General features: G+C 47.6%; 1 protein-coding gene across 1 annotated transcript in view; it reads right to left on the minus strand.

The window, feature by feature from the left end:
- Nucleotides 1-2,033: 2,033 nt before the first annotated feature.
- MERTK (MER proto-oncogene, tyrosine kinase) overlaps nucleotides 2,034-13,666 on the minus strand; it is a 115,070-nt gene continuing 103,437 nt past the window's right edge. The window contains exons 16-19 of the mRNA XM_042982008.1: nucleotides 12,221-12,330; nucleotides 10,604-10,763; nucleotides 9,567-9,703; nucleotides 2,034-3,089 (exon numbers count right to left, since the gene is read on the minus strand). Of these exons, the coding sequence (XP_042837942.1) occupies nucleotides 2,576-3,089; nucleotides 9,567-9,703; nucleotides 10,604-10,763; nucleotides 12,221-12,330 (921 nt within the window). The 3' untranslated portion in view covers nucleotides 2,034-2,575. The remainder of the gene's footprint in view (nucleotides 3,090-9,566; nucleotides 9,704-10,603; nucleotides 10,764-12,220; nucleotides 12,331-13,666) is intronic.

Genomic DNA, 13,666 nt, shown 5'->3' on the forward strand with positions numbered 1-13,666 from the left:
TCTGAGCAGTCAGCACAGAGCCTGACGCGGGGCTTGAGCTCACGGACCGCGAGATCACGACCTGAGCCGAAGTCGGATGCTTAACCGACTGAGCCACCCAGGCGCCCCTTTTAATTTTTTTAAAGTTTATTTATTTTTGAGAGACAGAGAGAGAGAGACACACAGAGAGTGCGAGCGGGGGAGGGGCAGGGAGAGAGAGAGAGAGGAGGAGACACAGAATCTGAAGCAGGCTCCAGGCTCTGTGCTGATAGCACAGAACCTGACATGGGTCTTGAACTCATGAGCTGCAAGATCATGACCTGAGCCGAAGTCTGACGCTTAACCAACTGAGCCACCCAGGCACCTCCCTTCACATTGTTGATAGTCACCATCAATAAGAAACTTCGTTTGCACAAGTAGGTCATAAAAATTTTTTATGGATTTTTTTAAATAACCATTCCAAAATTTCTAACAATAGAAATTATCTTTATAGGCTCTAACAGCCTTTTTTTTTTCTTTTTGCTCTCTCACTGATAAAATGTGATGCTGGCATTTTCTGTAACAATGCAGATCCTTTTCAAACCCTCAGAACTTTCTTGTATAGAGCATTGCACAGTAACAGTGAAGCTGGCTCCTGTTGGAGACTGCAGCTCCTGGGTTGGCAGCTGGGACAAGGACCCAGGCTGGGCACAGGACAGCCTGTGCTAAGCCTCACAGGCTGCGGTGGCTTGGGGCGCCTGCTCACAAGTGGGGAGCAACAGGCTTGAGGGACCAGTGCTCACACTGCATCAGTCTACTGCCTTCACCAGCAGAGGGAGTTAGGTTCTCTGTGCCTCAGCCTGCCCATCTGGAAAATGGGGATAATAGCAGTACCTACCAGCCGGGGTTGTTTTCAGGATTAAATGAGTCCTATGTGTGGCCACAGAGTAAGCGCTACCTGCGTGTTTATTAGCTAAAACGAAAAGGTCGAGAGCCTCCGAAACAAACCCCCAAATCATGTGCAGAGCCAGCCAGAATCAGATTACGGAGTTCTGAAATCCCAGCTCTACCCCTCTCTAGATGTGGGCCATAGCGCGTCACTCAATGTTTCCAGCTTCGGTTTCCTGGTCCATACATGACAATGGCATTGCTACGTACGGTAATGATATCCAGATTAAATAGGGCAGTTCATTGGGGCGCCTGGGTGGCTCGGTCGGTTATGCGTCCGACTTCGGCTCAGGTCATGATCTCACGGTCCGTGAGTTTGAGCCCCACGTCGGGCTCTGTGCTGACAGCTCAGAGCCTGGAGCCTGTTTCTGATTCTGTGTCTCCCTCTCTCTCTGCCCCTCCCCTGTTCATGCTCTGTCTCTCTCTGTCTCAAAAATAAATAAACGTTAAAAATAAATAAATAAATAAATAGGGCAGTTCACATAAAGTGCTTGAAACACAGCAAGTGCTCAACCAACAACCGCTGTCATGACATAGCAGAGCCAGGCTGTGAACTCAGAGATACTGAGTTCTAAGCCTGTTCCTTGCCCACTGCCCGGGTCCACCTCCCGTAAGTTGTGACTCCCAAACGGAAAAGTGTTTTACCTGTCAGACTCTCTTCCATAAGTTATTTTTAATCTTTCCACTCAGATTGTAGTTGTCAACCCTTTAGTATATTTTGTTTTTCTTTTTAAGTTTTTTTTTTAATGTTTTTATTTATTTTTGAGACAGAGAGAGACAGAACATGAGCAGGGGAGGGGCAGAGAGAGGGGGAGACACAGAATCTGAAGCAGGCTCCAGGCTCTGAGCTGTCAGCACAGAGCCTGATGCGGGGCTCAAACTCACGGAGTGTGAGATCATGACCTGAGCTGAAGTCGGACGCTTAACCGACTGAGCCACCCAGGCACCCCAGTATATTTTGTTTTTCATCCTTGGACTCTGGAGTGGTTTTTCCGTATCTTTCCAGAACAATGCCAAGATGGGTCAAAGCAATTGCATCGAGGACCAGCCATTAAGGGAATTTCTCTGCAGAGGCATGGAGGCCACTGGTCGGTGACCACTGTCTTTCAAGTAAGTACAACACACCCTTCCTCATTCAAATTTTATTAGGAAATCACATCAAAGAATTACTCAGTTATAAAACTTTAAACATTAAATAAATCATTCTTATCAAATAGATGATTCATGTAAGAATATCAGATTTTTCATAAGACCAGAAGCAAAGCCAAATACAGCATTTCATTTTACAAATATTTTTACACTTAATAGTCATGAAAAAGAAAAGAACTTTAAAAAAACAACACTGACTCTGTGCAAATGTTAACATCAAGGAACAGCGCTAGAGATGAGGCTGTTAAAGCTTAAATCTTTGATCTGCAAGGTAAGCACATGAAATAAGTCATCTTTTATTAAAATAGACCTTTGTCTCTTTCCATCATATACATATAAATGTATTTTCTCTTTAAATAAATATATATTATGTATTTTTAATGATGACTTACATTCACCTGGTGCTTTGGGGCCATGGCATTGGATTGGTAAGGAAGACAAATTCTAAAAACATGGAGCGTACAGAGATCCTCCTAAAGCAGAAGAATTTCCTTGAGTTGGGAATGTCTCTCAGGTTTCCTCATATGAGGACTTCTGAGTCTTCTGAGGAGTCGTCGGCAAATAAAAGTCCATCTGGTGATGGGCTCCCCAAGGGCAAGGGGCTGGAATGGGACCAGGAGACTCCATTTTTTACAAGTTTGTCCTCTGGTAAAACACAGTCCTTTTCCGCCGTCCCTGATGCCGGGGCGGCAGAAGCCAAATCTCCCCACTCCTCACTGCCCCCATTCAGGATGTACCTTTCTTCCTGAGGCTTGCTGTCATGAACTTCTGCTGTGACCACACTGACAGCAGCGCTGGGAGTACAAGAGCCAATGATAGAGTCAAGATCAATGTTCATGTCTAGCTGAGCAAGTGCGGGGCCCTCTCCAGGGTCCTCACAGCTCTCAAGAAACTGTGTGTTGATGTAAATGACATCAGCTTTGTCCTGAACTTCAGGCAAACTCTCCAAGAGTTTTTCTAGCTGCAGCCTCAGCACAGAAAAGGTCGGTCGGTCCAAGGGCTCAGCTCTCCAGCAAGAATGCATTATTTCATACCTACAAGTACAGAAGAGTGAGTTGTTTCCTGACCCAGCACCCACAGCGCTTAGGACAATCCACACAGTGTTTTCACCTATTCTTTGGTTTTGTCACATCTTAATCCACACGAATTCCACTTTTGGGAAATCACTGAGGTTTTCCTTGTGGCATAGTATTTGTTCAATGTTTATAAATATTCCATGGGTATGTAATAAGTGATTCTCTAGCTCCAGGAATACAGGACATTCATGGCAATTATATCGAACTTTGCAAAGTAGGAGTATTTCAGGTCTTCCTTCACTCTAGAGGTTGACAAACTATATGGCCCATGGGCCAAGTCCAGCCCGCTGTCTGCTTTGCAAATAAGGTTTTACGGGAACACAGCTACCTTTATTTATTTACATACTGTCTATAGCTGCTTCTGCTACAGTGGCAGAGTTGTGTAGTTGCTACAAAAACCATATGGCCTGCAAAACTGAATGTATTTATTTGGCACTTTACAGAAAAAGCGTGCTGACCCCAGTTCCATATCATCAGATTGGGTTTGTAACCAGGAGGACTGAGTTAGAAGGGCCCTGGGGCAAGGGCTAAAGAGGCCAGGGGGTGAGGGAGGGGGAAGGTGAAGGATGTGTGCCTCACGGGGCTCGGTGTTGTGTATCACTATATTTAGTCTTCTCGACAGCCCTGTCATTGTTGCTTTGCAATAAAAATGAGAGTGGACTCAGGGATGTTACAGATACCATGTCTCTGTGGGCAGCAGGGGCAGTATGGGGACCAGCCTCCAGCTGGACAACTCCTATTCCCAGGTGCTCATGACCCCTCTGTTGTGTTCTGTACAGACAACTCTCTGGTTTTTTCATTTCCAGTGTCTGATATAACTAAGAATTACAGTGGAAGGACATTTACATGAGCACAACAAAACAAAGAGATGACTGAATGAGGAACCACTGGCCGGAGACGAAGAGGGAGTTATACCATCATTTCATTTTGATTCTTTCCTGTTTTGAGAAATTCATATTCACATCACTAGATAAGAAAACAACCCAAATTTAAATCATCTGACACATGTAGTTGATGCGATGTTGTGAACATAAATATGTAATTCCCAGGGTGCCTGGGTGGCTCAGTTGGTTAAGCATCTGACTTCGGCTCAGGTCATGATCTCTTGGCTCATAGGTTCAAGCCCCACGTCGGGCTCTATGCTGACAGCTCAGAGCCTGGAGCCTGCTTCAGATTCTGTGTCTCCTTCTGTCTCTGCCCCTCCCCTGCTTGTGTTCTCTCTCTCTCAAAAATAAATAAACACTGGGGCACCTGGGTGGCTCAGTCGATTAAGTGTCCGACTTAAGCTCAGGCCATGATCTCTCGGCTCATAGGTTCAGGCCCCACGTTGGGGTCTGTGCTGACGCCTCGGAGCCCGGAACCTGCTTTGGATTCTGTGTCTCCCTCTCTCTCTCTGCCCCTCCCCCGCTGGCGCTCTGTCTCTCTCTTTCTCTTTCAAAAATAACCATTCAAAATTAAAAACAAAATCAACATTAAAAAAATAAAAAAATGCAATTCCCATATTTACACTGAACACATAATATAGATCCTTTGACTAATTCTGCTGGCTTGTGGTACTTCACAGACACGTCCAGATCTCATTTATGTAGGCATATAACATCATCTTTCATTTGTTTGCTTTTTCAGCCTCCATCAAGGGCCGGCTCTGAACACAGAACAGTAAGGTCACAGCAGGAGCACATTCCTCTGATAATCCCAATCCTCACTTGGATCCTCAGGCTGAGTGAGGAGTGCTTTATACTCTCCCTGTTTTACCTTCAGTAGATGGTCACTTAGACAAGGCAAACAGTTTTTGTTTCCACTTTTGAGGTTTTTATGGTATAAATCAATTTGCACGACTTCCTTTTTTCCCCCCACAAAGCCTGGATTGTTGACACTCTGAGATGAGCTTGGAGGAATTCTGTCCATGGAGACATACTCTCCTTTCCATTACTTCACCAAGGCGCTGTGTTAATTTATTTTCATTTATTCCAGGTCTTAGGAGAAAGCATTTCAATAATCTATCATTTTTTCATGTGGCAAAGTAACAATGTCACTTTGAAACTTATTATTATTATTGTTATTACTTTCAGTACTTTGTGAAATACCTAAAAATAGGGCTATGGCTTTTACAGTCATGTGAGCATGTATATGGTCTAAGCTGCTCCCCTAAAAGGGCAACGCTGTATGAGTGGACCAAGGAAAGGAGCAAGAGAGAGAGCCTTGGCCTGGAGAGTAACAGGGACTGTGAGGTTTAGTAATTTCAATTTTGTGGACAGAAGAAAAAATAGTTTGGTAGTTGCCTTTGTAAATGGTCCCTTTTGTTTTTCGGCTGAGATTTTATAAAAGAGATACTCCTATCGGTTGCCAGGGGCTGAAGCAGGGCAGAAGGGGGGAGTTGTTTCATGGGTACAGATTTTCCGTTTCATCAGATGAGAAGAGGCTTGGAGAGATGGACACAACAACGTGAATGCCCTTAACCCTACTGAACTGCACACTTACACATGGTTACATTATGTGAATTGTACCACTATTTAAAAAAGGAGTTTAAAAAGATGCAATCATGCAAATTTGTTACATTTATAAATGCTTGAATTCATCATATGTGTCAAGCACCTGCTTTGTCCCTGGCTCTGAAGCTGAGTACGGCGTTTCCAGTCTGCTCAGGGAAATGATGCTCGGAAGGCGGGAGTCTCCTAAGCAGCACGTGTCTCTCTACAGCACTGAGCCACGGTCTGATCCTAGCTCAGCCAGCCAACCCCCATCTCTCCCATCTCTCTTCTGCTCAGGGCCTAGGCTGCCTCAGGTAGAAGCGGAGGGACTGACTGATCGGGAAGTAAAGCAGGGTTTCTGAGAGGGAGAAGGTGGTTGTGAGCCGGGGTCCTTGGAGGAGATAGATGAGCGGCAGGTACAAGTCAGGGCCGGCTCTTCACCTGCTGTCATTCCAGGCCCTGGGAGGTGCGGGTCGGGGTGGTCAGGTATGGACAGAATGAGGCAGTGCTGTGACAGCGGCAGGTGAGCCTCGGGCAGTGACAGCCCCTGATGCTGGGTGGCCACAGCTTCAGGGCTGCTGACGTGGATGACACCTCTGCAAGTGCCGGCTGTGTGTGAGGCTAATGGGCCGCGACCCTCTGATGTTGCTCGATCAATAGCAGCTCTGTGGAGAAGTGCATTCCCACTCACATATGAGGCTACAGAGGCTTGGAGAGGAGAGGGACTCATTGAAGTCACGCTGTCAGTGGCAGCTTCAAATCTGCCCAACCCCAGGGCCCCTGTTCTTGTTCATGACAACCTGCTTCAGTAAAAATAATAATTGCCGACCTTTTGTTTCTGTTCTGTACCCTATGGCCGTCCTGTGAAGTACCTGTATAGATATTAGCTTGCTCAACCAGCATGACCCTACCACGCAGGTACTAATATCCCCATTTTACAGACGAGGACACTAAGAGGGTGATATTTGGCCCCAGGTTGAGGGTGAGGCTGTGGCCCAACTCAAGGAGTATCTAGCACCACTGATCATGTTCTTAACCATTCAGCCACCCTGCCTGTCATGGGTCCGTTTTTGCCCTATGGGCAATGGGGTACACAGAACGATGATCTTTAGGGTATCCCATGATCAGACTAATTTCAGAAAGATGGCTTTGCTTGCCACTCAAAGGATGTGGTAGGATCCTGGGGGTAAGGAGAAAAACGAGACAGGAGACAAAAGGGCCTGTGCGATTCCATGGGAAACAACAATGACCCTCACCCGCTCATCACTTAAATGCACTGGGATGTCACTGGGCCACTGTGTCCACATGTGTGAAGGGAAAGTGGAAGTAGGTGGCCCCAGTTGCTGGCCAGCTCTGGTCTTCCATGGTTTGATGGTGCGAGGGGTAGGAATGGAGGGGGGCTCTGAAGGATATCGGTAGGATAAAGAAAGAACAAGGTGGCTCCCAGGTGTCTCTCTGGAAGACGAGGGGAATCAGTGTAAGTGCCATGAACCAAACTGGTCAGCTGGTAGGGGGTGCCCTGAGGGCTGCTGCTGGGAGGCCATGAGCTCAGCTAAGGAAATGTCCCATGTAGGTGACCGGGGAACAGGGCTTAGTCATTCACAGGTGGGGGTGATGCTGTGGGAAGAGGTGGTCCTCGGGGAGGGGGGCAGGATTAGAGAGCACAAAGTGCCCTCTGTTATTTACATTGTTATCCTACTCGGAGTTGAGTTTAAAAAGACCAAGGGGCGACTGAACACAGGAGTGAGCTCATCTCAACTAAGGTTAGACAGCAAACATGGAGAAGCTCAGAGGTATCTGTTCATTTTTAAAAGCAAACGTGCAGATATGTAAACACAGAGGCCTCTTTGGGAGACACTGTTCTCCAGCATCAGATGCAAGAGGGGACGTGGCAAGAAGGTCCACCAGAGACCCCACAAGCCTGCAGCATGGGGACCACGGAGTCATCTGCTTTGCCTGACTTCCCCGACATGCAGCGTCTAAGGCTCTTTCCTCTAAAAGCTCTCACAGAAGGGGCGCCTGGGTGGCTCAGTGGGTCGAGTGTCTGACTTCGGCTCGGGTCATGATCTCGCAGTTCGTGAGTTCAAGCCCCACATCGGGCTCACTGCCGTCAGCACAGAGCCTGCTTTGGATCCTCTGTCCTCCTCTCTTTGCCCCTCCCCCACTTGCACTCTCTCGCTCTTTCAAAAGTAAATAAACATTTAAAAAAAAGTTCTTACAGAAAAGCGGCTCAGCATTCCCCATTTGGCTCTACGTGAAATCTCTCAAAACCACCATGTGACAGCAGCTTAGACCTTGCTAAGACCCCAGATAATCACTGCAAATACCAACCTCTTTGGGAGCACAAGCGAAGCGAAGAAAGACACGGCGACAAAACTCTTCATTCAATAATGTTTGGCTGAGACTGCTTCCTCATTTTCAGAAGCAAACGTTTCGTTAACATGCTCCCTTTAAAAACTACCATGAAACCCCAAATGTAATTTAATTAGGATTTCGTGGTATTTCTCAAGGGCTGATTTTTTTTGTGTCTGTTCTTAATGTTATATACTTACAGCCACAATGACAACCACCGCCACCCCCACAAAGCAGGGTGAGGGATCAACAAAGTTTCCTTCTGTTTGGCTTGGATGGGATCTAGGAGGCCTGCATGCAGACTGGCCTGGGCCCTGTCACCCGTGTTGAGGAAGCAGGGCCAGAGTGGATGCATGTGGAGGGGGAGGGGGAGGGGGGGGGAGGGACCTGGGAGGGGGAGGGGGAGGGGCCCCGGAAGGCATCCAACACGTGCCTCCTCATGTCAGTGGCCCATCATGGTGTCCCGTGACACAGCAGCGTTCTCGCTAACCACGGTGAAAATGCCCTCTCTAGGCCCATGACCCCTGTTGTGTTGGGAGGAGACTCCACATCAGGAAGGTTCAAACCACCAGTGATGCTACTAATAATGGGTACCATGATGAGACACTCCCGCAGGCTAAGCATGCCACCCATTATCTTCTGCAACTTTTCTTCCCAATCCCTCTCCGAAGAATATGTGACTCTACTTTTTTTTTTTTGTGGCGGATAATAAGGCACAGGGAGGTCAAGTCAGTTGTGATGGCCACACACGTAGCTGGTTGGGAGGCAGAGGCCTGTCTCTGACTGCAACTCCTGGGCCTCTTCCCACAGTGCCCACCCTGAAGAGAGAGGGCCTGTCAGGATAGATGTGCGCTGTGGTCCCGCACGTTGGAGCCGGGGCCCCTCAGGGGCACAGTCTCCCAGGGCAGGTTTTATTTTATTTATTTATTTATTTAAAAAGATTTTTTTTTTTTTAACGATTATTCATTTTTGAGGAACAGAGCGTGAGTGGGGAAGGGGCAGAGAGAGAGGGAGACACAGAATCCGAAGCAGGCTCCAGGCTCCGAGCTGTCAGCGCAGAGCCCGGACGCGGGGCTCGAACTCACGAGCTGCGAGATCGTGACCTGAGCCAAAGTTGGATGCTTAGCCGACCGGGCCACCCAGGTGCCCCGTTTCGCAGGGTTGGTTTTTTAAAACATGCATTTCTGGGCCCGCTCTGTACCAACAGAATCGCGATCTCCGGGCACAGCGCTGAGGAATCTCTTTGCTAGACTATCTCCCCAGCAAGTCCGAGGACCAGGCTGACCTCAGTGTCACGGGCTCAGGCTTCCAGATTTCCTGACTGGAGATACGATTGTGGTCAGTCACAATCAATGTCACAAACGATGGGGTTTGTCGGAAATGCCGCACAGAAGGGAAACTGCCGCTGTGAGAGGGCAGGTAATCACACAGATGCCCTCATGCACTACAGAGTCAACCTACTGGTCTACAGGACAGATCTCCTACTGGTGCTTATGGACCTCAGGGCACGTGCAGGCTCCCCGGAGAGGCGCACACGCCAGCTCCCCGGGCTTCCCGGAGCCAGCCGAGCGGCCCGTGCAGAGTGCCCCGCGTCACCAAGAAGCTCACTTACAGTTCGGCCAGGCAGTCCTCGGGCTGCTTCAGCCTGTGGCCGTGGAGCAGGTAGTCATACATTTCGTGGTTCTGGATGCCGGGGTACGGAGTCATTCCCCGTGTTGCTATTTCCCACATGGTCACGCCAAATGCCCACTGAGAACAAAGCAACAACAAGTTAGGATGCGAGTCTTTTCAGAGAGGCTGAATGGACTTTTTCATTTAGAAAGGTCATTTCCTTAAAGCCCGATGGTGGTGCACAAAGCTGACAATTATGCCAGGGACATGCTGCTCTCCCGACGCGGCAAGAACCAGGGGGTCAGAGAGCCACGCTTGCCCAGTTGCATAAAAGCTGTTGTGACAAAGGCAGATAGAGCCTTCTCTCTTTCTCTGTGTAATGCTCTGCTCCACTGCTGTTGTCAGGTGTCTTCTCTTCCCAGTCTCTGGGGAAGGGTATAATTACACAGCACCTTTTATTTATTTATTTTGAAAATTTTTAATGTTTATTTTTGAGACAGAGCACGAGCAGGGGAGGGACAGAGAGAGGGAGGGAGGAAGACACAGAGTCTGAAGCAGGCTCCAGGTTCCGAGGCGTCAGCACAGAACCCGACGCGGGGCCTGAACTCCGGAACCGTGAGATCTTGACCCAAGTCACTGTCGGACGCTTAACCGACTGAGCCACCCAGGTGCCTGTACACAGCACCTTTTGCTTCCAAAGAGCCACTGGATGAGCCCATTCAATTTAATGTGAATATGACATATCTTTGTGGTGGTCAGTAAGTCACTATATTGTAGCACAAAAAAAAAAAAAAAAAAAAAAGATGGGAATGAATGAAAGGCCTGGGCAAAGACAGATCTTCTGAAGGTCAAGCTGCTTCACCGGAAGCGAGTGTTCCAGTTAAGGAAGAGCATCTAGCAGTAAATAGGAGGTGTGACCATGCTCCCAATCCTCAGTTAATCAGAAGTAAAATGTCTTGCCAAACTGGTGTAAGTCATTCCTTTCCGTGACCCTTCATCTTTGCCACGTGGGTCTCCACGTCAAAACTCTGTACGTACCACGTCACTTTTACTTGTGTAGACTCGGTCTGCCAGACTCTCTATGGCAATCCATTTCACAGGCATCTTGGCGATGCGGCCTTGGCGGTAGTAATCGCCGCTGTAAATCTTCTTAGAAAGGCCAAAGTCCGCGACACAGACGGTCATATCATCTCGTAACCTACAGAGAGCGAGTTCGTGCCTTCAGCGACCTCCGAGGCAAAGCCTAAACCAGATGCAGCTGAAACATTTATGATAAGTAACTGAAAGACCCCATCAGCTTGTGAGGGTCCTGCTCTGGGACCAATGGCAGAGCCAGTGCCGGGGGCGTCAGAAGAGTTATGACCTTGCAGCCCCCGCGGTCCGTGTGGGGATCTGTGCACAGAGGGTGGAGCCGTGTGCAGGGAACAGATGGTGCACAGGAGAGAGAGAGCAGCAGCCCAAACCCAGGGCCCCCAGGGGGACTCATCCAGTGCCCACTGGCCGTCCTGCTGGAGGCAGCACTGCTCCTGCCACTTTGAGGGAGTTGGGGAAGTACAAGCTCTAAGAGGGGGACCCTGGACTTCCTGCTAAGGTAGCCAGGTGGTACTTGAGGAATTAACTGCATGTAGAAAGGGATGCAATTCCATTTAGAGCCCAAGTTGTTAAGGCAGATCCTAGACAAGAGGAAGGAGAAAGAGGGGGAGAGATGAGTGGTCTGGAGGTGGGGTAACTGCCTTGTTCCTGTCTGCCTGGCACTGATTTTTAAAACTGACAAGTCCGATGTCCTGGGAAATCTCTCAGTCTCAGGCAAAGAGGACAGCTGATCACCTTACCTGATGGGAAAAACATGAAGCAAATAGGAAGGGCAAAGAGAGCTTTTCATGATTTTCCCTCCATGGCAGAAAAAATTACTTAAACGAGAAACACAAACAAGCCCCTTCTGGGTTTTCAAAAATGAGGTGCAGGTGGTAGGGGGCCGGTGGGAGGCTAGGTAAGGAGTGAGGGGGCCCCATCTGCAGCCCAGAAAAACAAATAACAGCAATACATTTAAGGAACACTCTCTCATTTTGCAATAATAAACTTAAAATCAAGAACTAGTTATTATTCTTGAAGATTTACAGCAGATAACGACTCTGCTGAAGCAGGATGAAGAGATAGAGGAACTTGAGTTCAGAGTTTTCATAGAAGTCCTTATCTGCTGCAAAAGGAAAGCTTTGGTGCGGGTTCACAGTACATATGCACAAGGAGGCATCATGAAACTTGAGGGGCAAAACCTTTATCAATTTCCTTACTGTCTCCAGGATTAGCTGACTTACATATAACTCTGGGTCCAAAACTAGCCGACGGCAAGGGGGAAGGATCACAAAGATCAGAAGTAGCACACACTCCAAGCTGAGAGTGCGAAAATAAAAAAGGAATCACAGATGAAAGTCTTAGAAGTCAACCAGACTCTTGGAAGCAGAAATTGTGAAAAGACCCAGTTTTATAGCAGAACCATAGAAATCCCATCTCTAGAGCCAGCCACACGCTCCCCTCCCAAATCTGCCCTTCCTCCATATTTTCATAGCAACAGGCCACCCCCTATTCCTACCCTGTCCCCCCAAATGTCTAACATGATGAGGTCTAACCCCTTCCAAGTCGGACCAGGGCTCTTACATGCAATTTCGAGCAGCTAAATCTCGATGAAGAAAATTCCTGTTGCTCAGATACTCCATCCCCTGGGCAATGTCCACCATGAACTTCAGTAGGGTCTGCAGCGGAATGTGCTGGGGGTGGGGGAAGAGGGAAGAAACAAGAAGACAAAGTCTTTTTTATAAAAGGAAAACTTGGAGCGTTATTTCCACCGGAAGTGGGAAAATAGTGTTTATATTTCTTTTTTTTTTATTTTTATTTTTTAACATTTATTCATTTTTGAGACAGAGAGAGACAGAGCATGAATGGGGGAAGGTCAGAGAGAGAGGGAGACACAGAATCTGAAACAGGCTCCAGGCTCTGAGCTGTCAGCACAGAGCCCGACACGGGGCTCGAACTCACGGACCGCGAGATCGTGACCTGAGCCGAAGTCGGACGCCCAACTGACTGAGCCACCCAGGCACCCCAGTGTTTATATTTCTTAAAAGTTGGGCCCTGAAGCAAGGAAACACACCTTTAATTCCCACATCATTTTTTTCACAAATAAGGTTTTAAGGGGCGCCTAGATGGCTCAGTCAGTTAAGCATCCAACTTTGGCTCAGGTTATAATCTCACCGCTAAGTGTCCAATTTTGGCTTAGGTCATGATCTCACCGTTCATGAGTTTGAACCCTGCATGGGGCTCTCTGCTGTCAGCATGGTCTGCTCTGGCTTTGGATCTTCTGTACCCCTCTCTCTCTGCCCCTCCCCAACTCACGCTATCTCTCTCTCAAAGATAAAAAAACATTAAAAATATTTTAGAAAATGGTTTTTAAAAAAGGAATAACAACAACAACAACAACAAACTATAAAACCTCTTGGCAAATTTCACATTCTTTCTGTCTTTAAAAATATTGACGGTGAGGGACACCCGGGTGGCTCAGTTGGTTAAGTGCCCGACTCTTGATTTCGGCTCAGGTCATGATCTCATGGTCATGAGATCAAGTCCCAAGTCGGGCTCCATGCTGACCATGGAGCCTGCTAGAGATTTTCTCTATCTCTCTCTTCCTCTGCCCCTCTTCCCTGCTCACACTCCACACCCCTGTCTAAAATAAAATAAAACAAATAATAAATAATAAAATAATAAATAAATAAAATACAAATATTGACAGTGAATAACATTCTTTTTGCAAGTTATGAGATAAAATAGGATTCTTTGTGTCCTTTGGAATGGCAGTGGGGCAGAGCACCTGTGCCAGGAAAAGAGGGGAAAAGAGGCGTGGTCTGCTTTCAGTGGGGGAGGGACAAAAAGCCCACCTACAAGGAGCTGTTTCCAATTATGCACCCATATGCTATCATCTTACCTTGAAATGTCTGGAAAGATACTTTTCTTCCAGACAGAAATTAGGATAGTCTTTGCCTCTTATCATAGCACCAAAGGACCACAAGAAAGTATTTGGGGCTTTTCATTTTTGTTTCTCTAGAGCCCTCC

The sequence above is a fragment of the Panthera tigris genome, chromosome A3 (assembly GCF_018350195.1).
Source record: "Panthera tigris isolate Pti1 chromosome A3, P.tigris_Pti1_mat1.1, whole genome shotgun sequence".
NCBI lineage: Eukaryota > Metazoa > Chordata > Mammalia > Carnivora > Felidae > Panthera > Panthera tigris.